Here is a 21,243-nt window from a genome sequence, read left to right on the forward strand (position 1 = left end):
TCCTGCCTATACAACCATTCACAGAAATACAAATGTAAATTATTAATAAAATAAAATTATATTTATAGGTACAACAAAATAAATCTACAGTTCCTTTTTCCTCACTTCCCTTTCTTACACTTCTCCAACACTTCACCACACAAAGAGAATTTGTGTGGTGGTTTGGAATACAAACAGTGAAAGCTCTGCTTCCGATAAAGGAAATGCACAGTCAGCAATTCTCATCCCCAGCCATTAATTGTCTTCCACTAATAATGGCTGGGGACAATATTCTGCTTCCACAACATTGCAAGCAATAAAAATGTCTCTTGAGAATGCATACATGCCAGTTCTCTGCTACAAGTTGTAACTTTCCTCCTTCTACCCAGTGAGCAGCAGATTTGAATGTTGAGGTGGATGATTGGGAAACAACTGTTAATTTCTGGTCTTTCTATAAATTAACATGGGATTGTGGGGGTCCTGGGCCACTACCCAGAGCAAATGAAGGCTGTACTCTCCCTAGAAGTCAAGATAAGTAAACTGAAATTCTGACAGCTTGGCCTTATCAGGAGAAGACACAACTCACTAGAAGAGACAAGAATAATGCCTTATACAGTAGAATAAGGCAGTAGGAAAAGACTACTTAATCAAGGAGGCCATGAACCCTGAGTCTGCAAGACCTGAGCACGGCTATTGATGATATGGTGACTAGGAAGTTTCTTGTTCATGGGGTTATCACAAGTTACAATCAACATGACAGGCATTAACAACAACAACAACAACAACAAACAGGTTTCTCTTTCAAACCTGCATTTATACTGTGTTTAAGCTCCTCCTATTTTTCATCTATACTTATCAGGAATAATGTTTACTGTTATTTGTTTTAGCCAAATGTTGGCGTACTTAGGGGATTGCAATGGAGATACTCATCCTCTTCCCATGACTGCTAGATACTGCTGACAAGTAGACTAGACAGATATCCAGCAGTAACTCCTGCCTCTAGTTTTATTCTTTGATAAATGCCCATCCATTATGAATCTGTCCGGTCCTTTTTAAGGCATTTCACTAATGGGCACTGATCCACTGCGGTCTACATAGACAAGAGAATCTAATGTGGTGTTTATTGAACCTCCTCAATTCATCATTTTAGCTGTGTTGGTTTAACTTCATCTCCAAGTAGCAAATCTCTTAAGTTTCACACTGATGAATCTCTTTAGACTTGCTTTTGGGCCAGAAATTAACTTTTCCAAAGTTTTAGGCTCTAAAGGATAAGTGTTTACTTCCACGAAAGAGGAACAAAGGAAGTCTTGTACCCAGCCAGAAGCTTCAAGACACAATGTTCACAAGATTGAACAGAAAGGGGTTTTGTATTTTCCTTGAGGTTATGAAAGAGAACATGATCAGTAGGGGAAGACCAGCACATTCCACACAATGGTGTGTGGTTCTGTGGGCTGTTGGGGAAGAAGGGGAAAGCAGAACACAAGCCTTAGTGGAACTAATCAACAGAAATGGCTGAGCACAGCTAAAATCAGATTGGACTCAGCAGGGAGTCTGGTGTAATGAGTGCAGGCACAGAAAATAACTTACAGAATAGGAAAGCTAGACAATAATGGGAAAATACATGGTGAAACCTAGAACAGAAGGTAGTGTTTATTGATATATCTCCAGACAATTTGCACTAGATGGCCAAGAACTTCCAGCTACCAATGACTGAACAACAATGACAAAATGTTTCTTCTTCTTCTTCTTCTCTATGTAGGTTGTTGAAATCAAAAAACCTTTCAGGAGAAGGCAAGAATGTGTGTGAACAATGATCTCTTGGTAATGTTCTATTTCTAATACTTATAACAAATGCCTAGGTTAGACATGTGCTCAGAGACACCCTGTTCCTCAACTACATGCTCTTGTTCCTAAGTAATTACTTTGCACCTGACTCCATTTGGCAAACTTTAGGGGTTCAGAGAAATTTAAATTACTTGATATACTCATGTATAAGTCTAGAAATTTTAGTCAGAAAACTGACCCCAAAAACTTAGGTTAACTTATCCAAGGGTCAATGTAAGTTCTGTACCTTAACTCTTATAACAAAAAGTAACACAGAGCAAGAGCTTAGACCAGGGGTCAGGAACCTTCGGCTCTCCAGGTGTGGTGGACTTCAACTCCCACAATTCCTTGAGGCTCGGCATTCACCCCAAAGGCTTACCTTGGCCTCAAGGAATTGTGGGAGTTGAAGTCCACCACACCTGGAGAGCCGAAGGTTCCCCATGCCTGGCTTAGACCATCCTGGGAGAATCTAAAAGGAGCACCAACTCCCCTACTCTCTGTGCTATGAGGCCATTTCAGAACTTTTTAAATGCTTAGTCATAAAAATCGTGGTGACAGCCAGTAACTAGCCCTTTGAAACAGCACTGGTGTTTTCCCTTCTCTTCAGAATAACTCTTGAATTATCCATGAGACAAATTAAAGCCATATTTTGACCCCCAAACCTTCTTCTGAAATATACATGGAATACACACAAGTAAATATGGTAGGTTTTATAAGCCTAAGCTCTGCCCACACCTTATCTGCAATTACGTTTTTCAAAACAGCTACATGTAGCTTAGATGTCTAATAGGAATGTGGAAACATTCCTATGCTATGCTTCGATGGGAAAACTGATTTTTCTTTTTTGCTCAGCATTCCTTTTAAGGGCCTTTTCAGTTATTCAAAGCAAATGTGTATTTCCCCCCCCCCCCCCCAAAAAAAAAAAACCCACAGTGAAGGGCTGCTCCCCCTTCTCCAAACAGGTAGCAGTAGAATGGGAAAAGTTATTGTAAAAGCTGGACCTTCAGACAGGAAACCCTGGGTGGAATCACATATCAGCTTTTATTTAGTCAGGTACTTAACTTCTGGTTCAGCCACCCAAAACCTAGTAAAAGCATTCAGCTATGCTCTGGTCATCAGCAGAATGGCCCTCCTTCTCCCTTTGCAGGTGATGCCTAATAAAGTAGGTTGGGGGACAAGTTATAATCATTGTATAGCATCAAAATTGTGACTGAGTAGTCATCATGAATACAAATACTTAACAATAATGACTGTTTCATACTCACTATCACTACTGAGTCACCATTTTGACATTATTGGCATGATTTTAACTTACCTCCACAACCTTCTTTAGTAGGCATCAGCAGCATAAGGAAAAGAGAGCCATTCTGTTGACTGATCAGAGAAGAGTTGAATGATGTTTCCACCAAGTTCTCTCTCTTTTTGGGGGGGGGGGGCAGTCAAGCCAGGGGAAGTTACTTACAGTAGTTCAATACTTAGTCAAGTGTAAGCTCATATGAAATTCCAGCTCTTGCTGTTGATAGGCTTTTGTTTACCATATCCCCCTACCCTCACCCCCACCTCAGGAACAGCCTGCTGAGGATGCCTCTCCACAGTTTGCACTGAGCAGATATGGAGAAGGTGGAGCCTATCATATGTTTTTGGAATGACATTCTCATTGTCATTGTCATCAATGTATATGTGCCTTCAAGACTCCTGTTACCTTATAGCAGTGGTTCCCAATCTTTTTTTTTTTTTTTACCAGGGACCACTCTCCAGCATTAGTACCAAAAGGGTGGCTAATTAGTTTTTGGTTAACTTTAGATTTGGTTTGCTCATTTGGGGGTGCTGATTCAGAAAACTACATTGGATAGACCACATTAGCTATAATTTCTGATACAGAACATATGCCATCCAGTAGTGACCATCTGCCCACCCACAGAAAACCATATTTAATAACCCTTGGCACTGTAAGAGGCTTTCACGAGACCAATCACTCTCGTTGCCACGGTGTAGCAATGGTGAAGCCACAGATTATATTTTAGTTCTTGTGGACCACAAGTTGGGAACCACTGGCTTATAGTAACTCCATTAATTTCATAGGTTGTTGTAGGTAAGGAAAGACCTAGAGATGCTAATTCCTTTCTGAAATACAGCCTACAGCCTGAAATACAGCGTACAGGCTGGATTTCCTTCCTGAAATCCAGCCTGAAATACACTTGGTGTTTGTTGGCAGTCTTCCATCCTAACCAAGGCTGACCCTGCTAAGTGTTCAAGATCAGACAGGATCTGAGAAGAATCCTTTACCGAGGCTGGGTTGGCCCTCTCTCTGCTCTCCTTTTACCTGCAAGCAAATACTTATTTTAATTCAAATTGCCATTTAATGATTAATTGGTTGCAAGGAATCCTTTAATGGTGTGCACGTGCTTATTTTTAACTTTGTTGTTACATTTTTAAATGATTGTGGACTTTTATGATTTTTATAGTTTTGTTATATGGTTATTTATTTACTTGTGTTTTCACTTTATATTCCCACGTTTTTAGCTTATTTTAGTTTATTCTTTTGTCACCTAGGGTCCCATTCCTGGGGAAAGGTGGTTTACAGACTAAGTAAATAACTAATTAATTCATTTTATTATGCCACAGGGAGTAACTAGAATGGCTGAAAGTGAAAGAGGATCTCTCTTTGGGACAACCAGAACTTGAAATGCTGAGTGGAGAAACATTAAGAATCAAATTGGCAGGTTGGATGTTTGAGCAAAAAATAGAAAGACAAGTTCCTTTGCCAAGCTGTTGTTCCTTCAGCTGTCATGCCTGCTGCTTTTCAGTGCCATGAAGCATAAAGTTAGCTGGTGAATGCTGACTCTTCTTTCCTTCCCCCAGCCATGCTGCCTGGCTCATTTTTTTAAAGATACTATTTCATGTGCCTTGTGATTTTACTCTCTTGGAATGGCGAGCATTCAAGTATTTACCAGGGCATACACAGCACTGTTACAATTATTATGTTAGTGTGTTTAATTTGGGACTAGCCCCAAAGGACTTGAAGATAACTCTAAAATCATAATTTGAAACACAGTCAAAATTCACAATGATTTTTTTTAAAAAAGGACACTGGCAATATACAGATAGTGTGTGGCTTCCAAGGAGATCCAACAGTTCATCTGTTATTCCTAGCAATGGAAGGTTAGTTAGAAGAGTGAGTAAGGTATCAAGTTTTAATTATGAAGTAAAAATTTTTAAAGGAAAAGGTCACTTTAAAAAACTGCCTAATTCAAAAGCTGTAGATGAAAAGGCAAATGTCTTAAGGCAGGGAGGGATCTTCTAGTTCAGTGGTTCTTAACCTGTGGGCTGCAGACCACCAGTGGACCGCGAGGATGAAAATCTGGTCCACGAGCCTCCTTCCTCTTTATTTTATTTTATTTCCACTCCTTTTGCCACCTGCCACTCCTTTGCTGTTGCTAACCATGGCATATTTTCTGTATCAGAAAATAGAGCTGATGTGGTCTAGCCAATGCAATTTTCTGAATCAGTACCCCAAACCAAATCTAAAGTTGATCAAAAACTGATTCGTAACCCTTTTGGTACTAATGTTGCAGAGTGCTCCCTGGTCAAGTAGTCCCTGCTCAAAGTGGTCCCTGGTCAAGTGGTGCCTGGTTAAGTGGTCCCTAGACAAAAAAGGCTGAGAACCACTTCTCTAGATTAATGTGCATGAGATGCTCTTTATCTTATTTATACAGTTGTAAGTTTATTTGCTCATCCTAACAAAATCTCCCCCAAAATACTGAATTCAATAATGTAAAGATGGAGAAACTGAAGGGAGCTATAATCGCATAACCTAAAATATATTAAAGAATAAAGTTGTTTATAAAACTACATTTTGATTCCACCAGTGCCAGCATAAAAATAGCTACTAGCACTGTTAACTGAAAAGAGTAGGAAATGGGTTTAGTTCGAGGAACTGCAATCTGTCTTTTCCCTAAGTCCTCATCCAACATGCAGACACTTTATACCACTCTGGCTCTTTATATTAAGTATAACAGAGGTGGGTAATTTCCTCTAAAAGTTTGGGATGGAAGAGCTACATTATTGTGTTATTGTGAAAAGTAATCATCACTGGTCAGAGACAGATAGCTTTGTCTGGATCTTCTATCTCAGATATGAGGAAGCTGTGACTCTCCATATGTTACTGTATTATTACTCTCATAATTCCTAGACAACATTTGAAGGTCCAGAGTTTCTGCATCCTTGAGCTATGTATTGTTTTGTTTTTAACTGCCATCTTGTCAACTTTGACTTATGATAACTCCATGAGCGAGAGATTTCCAAGTCACCCTATCATCAACCTAAGTCTGCTCAGGTCTTACCAACACAGTGATTATAGATAGATGGATGGATGGATAGATAGATAGATAGATAGATAGATAGATAGATAGACAGACAGATAGACAGATTAATAGATAGATGAGATAAGTAGATAGATGATATCAATGCCATTCCTCCAACATAGTGCAATATACAGTGTCTCTATGTATCACCTTTCCATGTTATCTTGAGATAGGTTAGACTCAAAAATTGTGATCTTGAATGACCTTGTACCTTGTACAATACATGTTCTTTTTGCCTGGGTGTTCAAGACTCAAATCCCTATTTAGCAGGGGATTTACTGAATACTGATTTCTCTCCTTTTTCAAAATGTATAGGCATGTAAATAAATATTTGTCAAAATTAAAACAAAATGAAAGGCCTAGCTTGGTTACTATGGCAGCAGTGAACTACTCCCCCCACCCAAAGTAAGAAGCATCATTAAAAAAGAGAGGGTTTAGAATAAAAACTCTTTATATAAAAAAGGTCTCATGGCAAACACTTCCCTTAAGGTTTCAAATAGTGCTCAGTCTTGTGCAGAAATCCCCAGTCTACAAAACTAGAACTAAGAAAGCATTCTTCACACAGAACAGCAAGGACAAGTGAGTTAATGTGAACATGGAAGCAAAATGCATGCAATTAATAATACAGTAGGAAATATCTATCTATCTATCTATCTATTTATTTATTTCATTTCTATCTCGCCTTTCGCGACCCGAGAGGGGACTCAAGGTTGCTTACAAATCTGGCAAAAATTTGAAGCCGCACGGGTAAACAGTAAAACACATTTCATAAAAAATATAAACAACCTAAGCATATAAACAATTAAAACTCATAACAATCTATCAAGCAGATTAAAAACCACATAAAAACTGCCGAGTCATGATCTCATGTCCAAATTGTTTTCCAAAATACATTCGGACAAATAAGTTGGACCAGAACCATATAGGGCTTTGTAGGCCAAGATCAGCACTTTGAATTGTGCTCAGTAGTGGACTGGCAGCTAGCGGAGCAGACGTAACAGAAGACTAGTATGTTTCCTATATGTCGCCTCAATTAGAAATCTGGCTGTCTCCCGATTTCACCCAGGCAAGCATCTTTTTTCACAAGCAACCAGCACCACCTCATCACAAGGTGCAGACTAGGAAAAGACTTGAGGCCTGGTTTTTTTCCTGTTTGTTTTTAGTTTATAAGCACTCTGCCTAGCCACCAAAATAAGCAGAAAGAGCAATCATATCTACTGTTGAAACTGAACAATGCACTCCACCAAACAAGCACCAACCAGTACCACCTTTTCATTTAACTGTATCTAGGAGTGTAGGTAACAGGTGAGCAGGGAAGCATCCATTCATGCCAAGGAAGCAGTATAAATCCCAGCCACACCACTGGGGAAGTGATGCAGAGTGTGTTGGTGTTCATGATAAACACTGAGATTGTAGGCTCAGGTCTATTCCTCATGGCAAAACACATGAATGTGTGTGTGTGTGGGGGGGGGGGGGGGGTGAGAATTGGACTGCAACTTTCTGCATGCCCAGCCAGCATGGTCACAGCATTGGCTTTGCTGCCTAGGGGTTTCTAGGAGCTGTAATTCAAAAATGACTGCTTTCAAGCAACATGTAGAATATCAGCTGTGACCTCCTTCCTAACCTGCTGCAGGCAAGCATTTCAGGTAGACTCCTGGCTGCAGGAGATGTGAAAGCTATATTGAACCTATTGTGGACACATAAATGATGCACTTGAAAGGGTTTCATGGTTTTTCAAAGCACTCAGCCCAAGTGTTGACAAATGTTCAACCCATTGCATGTCTAAAGGATGCCTGTGAGTCACCAAATCGAATGCACTCAGCCACTCCAGGCATTTTTCAGATATCTAACAATTAAACCCAACCCCTTTAAAAAGATACAGAATGTATAAAGGAAAAGGCAGACAGAGTATAACTGAGCTGGGTGTGGTGGTGGAGAAACTATGACCCAGATACTTCAGCTAAGACTAGATTTTACTTTTCGCAGTTCTTTCCAGATGTTCATAGCAACTCAGATCTCCCCTGAATATGCTCCACAACCCACTTGGGCTTTTCTCAGGTATCAAGAGGATTGAGAGAAACCAGGGCAGCCAGAAATTATCTTAGTTGATTGAAAAACAGTCTAATTCACCTGTGAAAAATACAGGCATCATTAAACACAAACACTTCTCTTGGGTATCTTTTTCCTGCAGCCAATTACACACTCCTTGATCAATAAAACACTTCCGGACAGCTCCAGATGTCCTAACAATATGTAATACAATACATTCTGCCAGCACTGAATGATTTTTTTCCTGTCTAATTACCAAGAGGTTTATCTTCTGTTGACTTAAGAACTATGGGAGGAGACAAAATAAGGGTGTTTCCTTCCACAACATTGTATTGCTCCCCAATAAAATGTTCTTTCAATCCCCACATGTCTGGCATTGCAGAAACTTAAAAGTTTAGCTAAGCATTTCAAAATACTGTCAGCCCTCAATATCAGTGGGTTTAACTTCTGTGGATTTGATTATTCATGCATTTGATGAAAAGGTTATCTCTAGGAATCTCTGAGTCCTCCAGTGTGATTCTGTACTCAGCTTCCATCAGATATTGACTAAAGAGTCATGCCAAAAGACCAAGAGATTACTATAGGAATATAGATAAAAATAGAAATTATTTATTCATGGGTTTTTCACTTTCATGTGGATCTTGTGTCCCCAATGCAACAAATATTGATAAAAATAGAAATTATTCATGGGTTTTTCACTTTCATGTGGGTCTTGTGCCCCTAATGCAACAAATGTTGAGAGCAGACTGTACAATTTAGGGGAAGTCAACATTTCCAAAGGAATAGAACCATAGCAAATTGAAGAACTGTAGGCATGAACAATGTTCAGTGTCTCATTCTTTGCTCTTCCATGCTAGCAATGAAGGGACTAAAGGAAAATCTAACTGAGAGGAGTTCTTATTTGGGGGAATAATGTCCTTCATTTGTCCTCCCGGTAGCCAGTATGCTTGGATCTTGTTATACTTGGTCTTCAACGCAGGACTCATTAAAGCAACAAGTTGTGCCAATTGGAAATAGTGTACACCAAAATAGAGCTAAAGTAAGGCACCAAGAGTCAAATCATTATTAGAATGAGGAGAAAAGTATCTGTGGTGGAAAAGGGAATCCAGAATTAAATTTGGCATACCACATTTAAGATAAGCTGCAGTTTGCATTTAAGAGACAAAGGCTATAGTTACTCTTTCTTGTCCTTGCAAAGATGCTGAGCTGGCAGATTTTAATGATAAGAGGTGAGAGGGGGAGATAACAGAAGAAACCAGTAATAAATCTGTTCAAAGAGACCAAAGCACAAATTTCTAGTTCTAAGGGTGAGCAGATGGGACAAGCAGAAGCATTTGTGTATTTTTAACAGGAATCAGTATGCTCATCTGCAGGCCCATTCCTCGGGCTCCTGGAGAACTGCCAAGGCAGGCTGTTCATTACAAAAAGCTGAGTTTTCCCCCAATGCCTCTGTGTCTTCCAATACAAATAGTACCAAACAACTCTGAAGAAAACACATCAACATAGCTAGGCGGGAACAACTTCCCCCAATTGGGTGTCTTACAACTGCTTTGGACCTCAATTACCACCAGCTCCCACCAGCATGACAAACGTGAAGACTGAATTCGGAAGGCCAGTATGCAACTTTGTGGCTGGCACCTAAAATAAGCAAAACAATGAGCACATTTTAAGGAGCTGAGCACATATCTCCCATTGTGTCATAATGATTCAAAACAGGAGTGGGAACTGTGCAATGCTGAGGTGTTGATACCTCCGAACTCCACAAATCCATTTTAATGTAGCTTTTATTTGACAAATTAGAGGCAGTCCCTGAGTAACGAACATTTGACTTACAAATAATTCATAGTTACAAATGGGAGTAAGACAACAGAAAGTGAGAGAAATGTACCCCCAGGAAGGGAAAAATCACTCCTGAAAGAAGAATCACGGGGAAAAAGTTGTCTCCACTGAAGCTTTATCTCCAAGCCTTGTTTCCACAATAAGCCAAAATTTTCAAAATCAAATTATCATAGGGACAGAAAGTGAGGTGAAATCTTCTGAACAGGGGCACAGACAGCAAAAACAAAAAACACCACAGGGGTACTTACGCTTCTCTGGGCTATCCAAAGCATGTGTATGTGTGTATATATGTATGTATGTATGTGTGTGTGTATGTATGTATATATGTAGCTGTAAAGTAAAGGTAAAGATTTTCCCCTGACATGAAGTCCAGTCATGTCTGACTCTGGGATGTGGTGCTCATCTCCATTTCTAAGCCAAAGAGCTGGCATTGTCCATAGACACCTCCAAGGTCATGTGGCCAGCATGGCTGCATGGAGCGCCATTATGTAACCGTAGTTACATTTAAAATGTATCTTTTTCAACTTACTAACAAATTCAACTTAAGAACAAACATAAAAAAACTTATCTTGTTCATAACTTGAGGACTGCCTGTACCCTAGGAGATGCAGTGTGTCATTTGTCCACTATTTCCCAAAAGAGCAGCAAGTTGTCATCCAAATCATCCCAAGAACATCATTCCTAGGCAGTGGACCAGGGATCAAGAGGAGCAGAAAAAGGCCCTCTAATAACAACATGCTATTCATTACTACTAAGCATCCTCCATAGGATGAGCTGGCCTCTTCCTCTTTAGAACTGACAAAGAGGAAACTGGTAACATAATTTACTAGGGAACTCATCACATTTGCTGCTGGAATCACCACGAATTGTGACAAGTGTCCAGCGAGAAGCACAAATAATCCATCACCCCATGTCCTGCATTGTAGAACTTACTCCTAAACCCATCCCATGGGGGTGAAGCGTCCTCTGCCCAGCTTCCCCTCTTGTTGCTAATGCAACACAGGAAACCTCCTGTGTTGTTGGCATGGTAGCATATGCTACTTCTTCCATTTTACTACGTAGCCCTGCTAGAAGTATCTGTATATTGTGGAATAGGAGCCGGCAGGCTCTATGGCAAATCTGTAGAGGAACCAGCATATGCAGCTGAATTTTGGCCCGCTTGAAGAGGTCATAGGACAAAGCAGTTAAGCACTGTTAAATCATTGAGACCTTACAAGTCTCTATAATATCCACCACACGTGAGTCATTTGCTACATAATGTACCTTCTAACACCACCTCCTTGCCAGTCTTCTTCAGGGCTTGGACAGCCTCATCATGTGTAGCATCGGAGAGGTCAGCACCATTGACTGAAAGAATGGCATCCCCTACAAAGAGTGCCTCCGTCTGATCTGCAGCCAGCCCTTTAAAGATTTTGGAAATCAGGATGGGCATTTTATTTTCTCGACCACCTGGAAATAAAACAAAGAAGATACTTGATTACAAAAAAAAAACCCATGGAGAATGAAAACATATAATGTAAGGCAATATCCAAAGTATGCATGAACATCTGCTTTGTTTCTGACACTCAGTTGTTTAACTGGAAATCAAAAGACAGGATTTTTTTCAAAGATGCCATATTCTTTAAGTTTTCAAATTCACCACCGACATAGACAGTTAGACTGTGGCCCATATACAGTTCTCTTGGCCTGTTTTACGGGCCTGGTGATGAACTCCAGCCATGTAGTGATGCTTTTCAATATATGAAATGCATTTTTGTACTAACTGCATTTCTTAACTTCACACTCACATGTATAGGAACCTCCGGTGGCACAATGGATTAAACCCTTGTGCCGGCAGGACTGAAGGCTGACAGGTCAGAGGTTCGAATCCAGGGAGAACACAGATGGACTCTCTCTGTCAGCTTCAACTCCCCATGTAGAGACATGAGGGAAGCCTCCCACAAGGATGGTTAAATATCATAACATCCAGGTATCCCTTGGGCAACGTCCTTGCAGATGGCCAATTCCCTCACACCAGAAGCGCCTTGAAGTCTCTCAAGTCGCTCCTGACATACACGCATACACAAAAACCTCTCATGCATGTTAAGTCTTATACAAACACTTTTAGGAAGACTCTCAATCTGTTTTCATATTTTTGTTTGTCCTCCAAGTTCTAATTAACAGACAAATTATTCTGTCTTAGCATAGCAAGATCATACATCCAAGAACCTATGATGCTGCCATGTTCACTTTGACCAGAAAACCCAAGAAGGTTAGAAGTAATGTGAGAAACCTCTTTGTTTTGCGAACTAGATCTCTTACAACTTAAAGGAGGACAGAGAAATCATTATACCTGACAGCTTGCACTATCTACGTTAATCTTCTAGCCCTAACAAATACTTTTTGAAAAGCTTTCAAAAGTCTAGGACAGTGCCTTCACTCTGTGGGAAATTGATGTCAGATGTTTTATTTCCATGGTATAGTCACAGGAAAACATATTGCTGATACTGTATTCCATACATTGAGTCTTTTTTTCAAAACCACTACTGTGCCAAAAGAGAAAACACATCACAGAATTATTGAATGAACCAATCGTAACACACAGTGCTTAAAGAGCTAAAATACTGGATATTTTTTAGAAGTTTCAAGTGACTTCTTGAGTGCCTTGTGCATGCAGCTGTCATCATAGGAGTTACATTTCAATGGCTGATTGATAGCCACAAGAAACCAGGATTGATTTGCTCCATGTTACTCCAAAATATGTTTAGAAAACTGAAAGGCATGCATAAGGCTACGACTAAAAATGTGAACTGAGGCAAAAGTCCACCCAGTCTAACATTCTGCTTGCAACAGTGCTCGGCCAATGGCTTTGGCCATTTATAAATACAAAGAGGATGGCCACCACCTGTTCATTCCCACCATCTGGAATCCAGAGGAAGACTTGAAAAGTTAGTTTTTTGAACCCTGGTATGGAGAAGACAACAGCAAAGACAGTGGCTGCAAATTTCTGGAGTACTTGCCCCAAAAAAGTATCTTCTCCTCACTGCCTCTAGGACAGTGGTTCTCAACCTGTGGTCCCCAGGTGTTAGGGTCTACAACTCCCACAAATCCCAGTCTGTTTACCAGAATTTCTGGGAGTTGAAGGCCAAAACATCTGGGGACCCACAGGTTGAGAACCACTGCTCTAGGACATGGAGGTTCTGTTTACTTTCTAAATGATTCCATATAAAATTTATCAGTAAATCTCAAGTGTTTACCATATGGAGCAGGAAGATGTGCTGTCACTGGCTACCCAGAATGGAAGATCTTTAAGAGATGGAAGAGGATCTCTTTTTTACAAGTAGCTGAATCTAGAATTCAAGGGGCAAAACCTGACCTCCCATTCAACAGAATGAAGAAAGGCCCTCTGACAGCAAATATTAGATGTCAAGAAATATTAGAATACTAGCTTGGGGACCCGGCGTTGCCCGGGTTATTAGAGAAAGTGGTAATGGCGGTTCTGTATGCCAAGTTTGGTCTTTATTGGTCTTTGGATAACGGCAGCATTATTTTCAGGAAGTGAGTGATGGTACTTGAAGTCCCATCATCCATGGCCCATCCTCCTACAAACAGCAGCAGGATATAGAGTGGGTCATGGAGGCTCTGTGTGCCAAGTTTGGTCTTTATCAGTCATTAGATGAGGGTGTCAGTGGTGTCAGTAAGTGAGTGAAGGTACTGCAAGTCCCATCATCCAAAGTCCATCCTCTTTCAAACTGCAGCAGGATGTAGAGTGGATCATGGGGGCTCTGTGTGCCAAGTTTGGTCTTGTTTGGTCATTAGAAGAGGGTTGTAGCAATCTTCGGAAGGGTGTGGAGGTACTTGAAGTCCCATCATCCATGGTCTGTCCTCCTCCAAACTGCACCAGGATGTAGAGTGGGTCATTGGAGCTCCATGTGCCAAGTTTAGTCTTGATGAGTCATTGGTGAGGGTCTCAGTGGTTTCAGGAAGTGAGCAAAGGTACTGCAAGTCCCATCATCCATCTCCAAAGTTTTCCAAACAACACCGGGACGTAACGTGGGTCATGAGAGGTCTATGTGCCAAGTTTGATCTTGATCCGTCATTGGATGAGGTTTGCAGAGGTCTCAGAATGTGAGTGAAGGTACTGGAAGTTCCATCATCCATGGTCCACCCTTCTCCAAAACTACAGCAGAATGTAGAGTGGGTCATGGGGGCTCTGTGTGCCAACTTTGGTCTTGATTGGTCATTAGATGAGTTTTGCAGCAGTCTTGGGTTGTGCAGGTACTTGATGTCCCATCATCCATGGTCTGTCGTCCTTCAAACTGCTCCAGGATGTAGAGTGGGTCATTGGAGCTCCATGTGCCAAGTTTAGTCTTGATGAGTCATTGGCGAGGGTCTCAGTGGTCTCAGGAAGTGAGTGAAGTGACTGCAAGTCCCATCATCCATTTTCAAATTCTTCCAAACCGCACCAGGATGTAGAGTGGGTCATGCTGGGTCTCTGTGTAAATTGTGGTCCTGATCCATCATCGTTGGCAGTTGTAATGGTCTTAGGAAGGGAGTGCAGGTATTGCAAGTCCCATCGTCCATGGTGCATCCTCCTTCAAACTGCACCTGGATGTAGAGTGCATCATGGAGACTCAGTGTGCCAAGTTTGGTATTTATTGGAATTTGGATGAGGGTTGTAGTGGTCTGATGAATTGAGCAATGGTACTGCAAGTCCCATAATCGACGGTCCATCCCCGGCCAAACCACACCAGGACGTAAAGTGGGCCATGAGAGGTCTATGTGCGAAGTTTGGTCCTGATCAGTCATTGGATGAGGTTAACAGCGGTCTCAGAATGTGAGTGGTGGCACTGCAAGTCCCATCATCCATGGTTCATCCTCCTCCAAACTGCAGTAGGATGTAGAGTGGGTGATGGGGGCTCTGTGTGCCTATTTCGGTCTGTATTGGTAGTGTTCTGACCCAGCCCCCGGCCTTTCCTTTCCTCTCTTTGTCATCTCAGAATGTTGGATTTGAGGCTGGCCAATCAGAGAGCATATGCAAATTTCCTTCTGTCATGCCCTGTTTCTGCCATGAACCCTCTTCTCCACCAGGGGCTCCTATTGAAGCTGGCCAATCAGAGACCATATGCAAATAGCACCACTGCGGCAGCCAATCCGAATGTTGGAACTTTCAGGCTGGCCAATCAGAACGCTGCCACATACCCCTTCCGCCCTTCCGCCCTCCGCCCTTCCTCTGTCCGATACAAACACTCTTCTTTATTATATATACAGATTGTAAGCTATTTCATTTATGCCTACTCTTATCTTTGTGGCTACTAGGTAGGTAGAGAAGGAGCTATTGGATTTGCTGCCTTGCTTCCCAAAACAACGTGACTGGATTTGGGAAGAGGGGAAAGGACAAAAGTAACTGTTCTAGCCCAGGCCCAAAAGTGTCTTAGGTCAGTCCTGATAATGGGTTATTATCTCATCTTTGAATTTCCCTCCACTTAAGCTCCATTCATACAATCTTCAGGTCATTCAATGCTGCTAAAGACATTACATAGAAGTAGCTGCCTTCCTCTGTTCCACCAAACACAGAAACACCTTGTGGCACCTTAAACACCAACAGAATTATTGAAGTGTATGCTTCTGTGGGCAAGAGAGCCCCATTCCTCAGAGGCACATGTCTGAATTATGTTGGCTCTTTTCACCTTCCACTTAAAGGCCAAATAAACTAGTATGAACAGATGGAAAAATCAATCTCTCTCTTCTACAGTTAGTACTGCAGGGGGAAAAGTAAAAAAGAGGGGGAGAGACTCACATTCTCCACAAGGTGTGCTGTCTCCTTTAATTTTGAAGGTCAAACAGAGCATGGTAGCTTAAAGGACACAGACTAAGTAGTCCTGGTTCTTTACCATTGTGCTGCCATGAGCTACACCTTGTCCTTGGAGCCCTCCATTAGTCATTCTCTCTCTCATGTCTGCATACTAGTACACACATTTGTTCTGCATGTCTGATGTTGCAATTCAAATGACAAACTTTCATTGCTTAGTCTAAATATCTGATTTATAAAAAGGTCCTTTGATCTGGTCCAGGGTTTCTTTTTCCTACTCGTGACCTCTTTCTGCCTGGTAATTTTTGATGTGATTTTATGTATATAAGTATATAAAACAGGTATAAATATCAAACATTTACTGAAAATAAATCAGCATTTGCCAGGACTGCTAAACAGGCTGATTTTCCCTTTTGTGCTGTACGGATGAAACATTTTCTGCAGAGTCCACTGTAAACACTGCATGTTGTTGCTAACAGATTTGTGTAAATGGGTGACACTCAGAAACCTTTTACTGTTGCCAAATTGTTCATGACCCAACATTGAGCTAAGGGGACAATGCAAAAGTATGCCTAATTCTCACATTCTCATTTCTCACAAAACCTGTGCAAGACCAGCAGGAAAAATGCACATGACAAATGCAAGGTACCAACATGGTGTGGTGGTTTTATCACTGGACTCTAGAAAGCAGGGTTTGAATCCCTATGTGGCCATGAAATCCACTTGGTGACATTGGGCAAGTCACATACTCTCAGCCTCAGAGGAAGATAATGGCAAACCTCTTCTGAATAAATCATGCCTAGAAAATCTTATGACAGGTTCACTTTTTTTCATGTCAGGAGCAACTTGAGAAACTGCAAGTCACTTCTGGTGTAAGAGAATTGGCCATCTGCAAGGATGTTGCCCAGGGAATGCCTGGATGATTTACCATCCTGTGGGAGGCTTCTCTCATGTCCCTTCATGAGGAGCTGGAGTTGACAGATGGGAGCTCACCCTGCTTCCCGGATATGAACCTCTGTCCTTTTGGTCAGCAATCTTGCCGGCACAGGGGTTTATCCCATTGTGCCACTGAGGACTCCTACAGGTTTGCTTTGGAGTTGTCATAGGTTGGAAGCAACTTGTAGGCACACAACAACAAATGCCTTTATACAACAAAGAAATAAAGAAGGTGCAAAAAATAGATGATAATTCTGCAGACATTTCTGCAGATTCTTTAATCAAATAGCATCATCTGTGACAGACACGTTTGTGCAGGACAACACAATTCTGTAGGCCCCTCCTCAGTCATAAATCCCAATTAAATCGATGGGACTTACTTCCAGATGATTTATGTCTTTAGAAGACACACCCCCCCCCCCCCCCCCCGGAAAAAAAACCAGACTACTAATGGAGACAAATAGTATTTTATGGAGCTAGTAATTGCAAGAATAGCTCTGATTTTTGAAAACAACTTTGACATCATGTTTTGTATTGACAGCCTATCAGGTTTTTCCATCAACCTGCAGCTCACACACAACCATACTGATGAAAACAACTCTGGTTGTGCCAAAAGGTTTGTACAAACTCAACATCACCCCTAGCAGTACCCCAATGTTGTGATTTCTAAGTTTGTGATGGTTAACTGTAGGAATAAGTAAGAATTGGATGGGTTCTCAAAGTTCACTTGACTTTGGCAATGCTGTCAGACAAATGACTTCTTCCAATTTTATGAGACTATTCCCAATTCCCATACATGGGCTTTCAAGGTTCTGGAGCTAACTGGGAGGAGAAGAACTTCATCTTGTGCATTACGTGAGATGACATTAAGGGGAAATTAAGAGTAGCTAGCTTTACAAAACCATAAACTCTATTTGTATGTCTTTTGAATAATTTAGGAGACAATCCTGTACATGTTTATCCAGGACCGGGAATCAGGCCAAGGGAACTCAAAGTGACTCTCCCCGCTCCCATCCCCCCAGCACTGCACTGTTAATAATAATAACAACAACAACAACAACAACAACAACAACAAACTTTATTTATACCCGCCTCCACCTCCCCAGTGGGGACTCAGAGCGGCTTACATGGGGCCAAGCCTGGACAACATATTGCAGCAATAAAATCAAAACATAAACAACAAGCAACATCATCATCAACATCTCTTCACACAGAAATGGTCGCTGTACAAGAACAGAACTTTCCGACCTTTTTAACCTTCAGAAGGCACACTATAAAACCACAACTAAGAACCTGAGATTTGATTGTATGTGGTTCCAAAGGAGTAAGATATATATATAATCATTATTATTTTTATATATTAATTTTATATATATTCTACAAAACATGATTTCTATATATAAGTGGCAGTGACAGTACATTTTGTAATGAAATCACAGTTCAGATTGAAGAAGACACACTCAAGAATGGGTTCACACAAATCGGAATCCACAGGTGCACTTTCTGGGTGGAAATGTCACTGCAATCCCACATCCGCAGGGAAGCCTGAACATCCCTACCCAGCACCATTCCTTGGGTGGGAAGCTCAAGCAACACCCTTTGCCTGAGAAAGAGGCATATGGCAAGTGCTTGGGATGCCTGGGATGGGCAGGAAGGGTGAAGGAAGGCAAGGCCTTCCAAGGGGGAATCAACACTGCAAGCAGCTTGACACCACCTTAACTGCCAAGGCTCAATGCTATGGAATTCCGGGGGTTGCAGTTTTCAAAAAGGTCCTTAGCTTCCTCTTTGGCTGCTTTGAGTAAATGTTTTCTCCTGACATTAAGTCCAGTCGTGTCTGACTCTGGGGTTGGTGCTCATCTCCATTTCTAAGCCGAAGAGCCAGTATTGTCTCTAGACACCTCCATGGTGTTGACGCAGGCTTTCATGGTCAGAATCACTGGGTTGCTGTGAGTTTTCTGGGTTGTATATCCATGTTCCAGAAGCATTCTCTCCTGACATTTCACCCACATCTATGGCAGGAATCTTCAGAGGTTGTGAGGAAACTAGGCAACTAGGTTTATATATCTGTGGAATATCCAGGGTGGGAGAAAGAGCTCTTGTCTGCTGCAATTGGCCAGCTTGATTGGTATTAATACTTCTCAACATAGGATCCCCCCAGGCAGGAAACATCCAGGCCTTGAAGCTGTCAGGCTATTCAATGCTAATCAAACTGGCCAAGTACGACATTCACACTTGCCTCAGACAAGAGTTCTTTCTCCCACCCTGGATATTATTCCAGAGCTATATAAACCCAAATTGCCTAGTTTCCAACAGACCTCACAATTGGGTTGCTGTGAGTTTTCTGGAACTGTATGGCCATGTTCCAGAAGCATTCTCTCCTGACGTTTTGCTCAAATCTATGGCAGGCATCCTCAGAGGTTGAGGGGTCTGTTGGAAACTAGGCAAGTGGGGTTTATTTATCTGTGGAATGTCCAGGGTGGGAAAGAATTTTTGTCTGAGGCAGATGTGAATGTTGCAAATGGCCAGCTTGATTAGTATTAACACCTCCCAATATAGGATCCTCCCAGACAGGAAACTGCCAGGCCTTGAAGCTTCTAGGCTATTCAATGCTAATCAAGGTAGCCAATTGCAACATTCACACTTGCCTCAAATAGACAAGAGTTGGGTTGTTGTAGGTTTTTCAGGCTGTATGGCCATGTTCCAGAAGCATTCTCTCCTGATGTTTCACCCACATCTATGGCAGGCATCCTCAGAGATTGTGAGGAAACTAGGTGAGGTTGTATATATCTGTGGAATGTCCAGGGTGGGAGAAGCAACTCTTGTCTGTTTGAGGCAAGTGTGAATGTTGTAATTGGCCAGCTTGATTGATATTAACACCTCCTAACATAGGATCCCCCCAAGCAGGAAACAGCCAGGCCTTGAAGCTTCCAAGCTATTCAGGGCTAATCAAGTTTGCCAACTGCAACATTCACAAATGCCTCAAACAGACAAGAGTTGGGTTGTTGTAGGTTTTTCGGGCTGTATGGCCATGATCTAGAATCATTAATAGAATCATAGCGTTGGAGTAGACCTCATGGGCCATCCAGTCCAACCCCCTTCCAAGAACCAGGAAAATTGCATTCAAAGCACCCCTGACTGATGGCCATCAAGCCTCTGTTTAAAAGCTTCCAAAGAAGGAGCCTCAACCACACTCTGAGGTAGAGAGTTCCACTGCTGAACTGCTCTCACAGTCAGGAAGTTCTTCCTAATGATCAGATGGAATGCTTCTAGAACATGGCCATACAGCCTGAAAAACCTACAACCCAGTGATTCCGGCCATGAAAGCCTTGGCAATACACACAAGAGTTCTTTCTCCTACTCTGGACATTCCAGAGCTATATAAACCCCACTTGCTTAGTTTCCAACAGACCTCACAACTGGCTTGTTGTGAGTTTTCCGTGCTGTAAAGCCATGTTCCAGAGGCATTCTCTCCTGACGTTTCAACGTCACAACCTCTGAGGATGCCTGCCACAGAAGTGGGCGAAACGTCAGGAGAGAATGCTTCTGGAACATAGCCTGGAAAATTCACTTTCCCATGTTCTCAAGGGCAATTCCCCCTTTCCTTCTCTTCTCGGGAACTTCTTCCAAGGGGGGACTTCTCCTCCAGCGCTTTCCTGGCGCAGCTGGGAAGGAAACAAACTTAGTCCGGATCCCGTTGGCAAGGGGCTAAACTAAAGAAAGCAGGTTTAAAAGGGGCTCCAGAGGGTGAAAGGTTAGCTAGGCGATCAAGGGGGAGAACGGGCAGAGAGCGACCTCTCGGGGAGCCCCAGAAAAGAAGAGGAGGAGAAGGAGACCCACCTTTGATGCTGATGCCAAGGCCGCCCACGTCCTGCTTGACGATCCGGACGGTGCGCTTAATGTTGGTGAGGGCGTCCGGGACCAGGGCGGGCGGCGGGTCCCCGCCATTCAGTTGCCCGGGGCTGGACGGCGGCGTCTCCTCGGGCCCTTTCCCCGCTCCTCCTCCTCCTCCGCCGGGACTGACGCTCAAGAAGTCTTCGGAAAGAGCCAGCAGGACCCGCAACCACTGCTCGCCCGGCGCCCGCAGCTCCAGCAAGCCGCTCTTGGGCGCCCGCCGCCCGGCCGCCATCTTCAGCGCATTCCTTCCTCCCTCTCTCCCTTCCTTCCTTCCTTGCTTCCTCGCTCTGCCTTCGGTGGACGGACTCCGGCTCCAGCCCCGCCGCCTCTCCGCCTCTCCGCCCACCGAGCAACGCCCCCGGCGCCTCCCGCCCCGCGCCTCCACACCGAGGAACCAACGCGGGTTGGCACCGCTTTGCACTGCTAAGGCTCCATGCCCTGGAATCCCGGGAGCCGCACTTGGGCAAGGTCTCGCCCAATGACAACTGCCCTGATGCCACAGCGTCGAGCTAAGTAAAGCAGTGCCAGGGGTGACAAACGGCATCGTGTTGCTCAGCCTTCCTAATG

At 42.6% G+C, this 21,243-nt stretch overlaps 1 protein-coding gene across 1 annotated transcript in view; it reads right to left on the reverse strand.

Annotated features, from left to right (window-relative positions):
- SNTA1 (syntrophin alpha 1) overlaps nt 1-21,027 on the reverse strand; it is a 90,007-nt gene extending 68,980 nt beyond the window's left edge. Inside the window, exons 1-2 of the mRNA XM_060772354.2 lie at nt 20,620-21,027; nt 11,319-11,504 (exon numbers count right to left, since the gene is read on the reverse strand). Coding sequence (XP_060628337.2) covers nt 11,319-11,504; nt 20,620-20,908 — 475 coding nt within the window. The 5' untranslated portion in view covers nt 20,909-21,027. The remainder of the gene's footprint in view (nt 1-11,318; nt 11,505-20,619) is intronic.
- Between the last annotated feature and the right edge of the window lie 216 nt (nt 21,028-21,243).

This window comes from Anolis sagrei, chromosome 4 (assembly GCF_037176765.1).
Source record: "Anolis sagrei isolate rAnoSag1 chromosome 4, rAnoSag1.mat, whole genome shotgun sequence".
NCBI classification, from domain to species: domain Eukaryota; kingdom Metazoa; phylum Chordata; class Lepidosauria; order Squamata; family Dactyloidae; genus Anolis; species Anolis sagrei.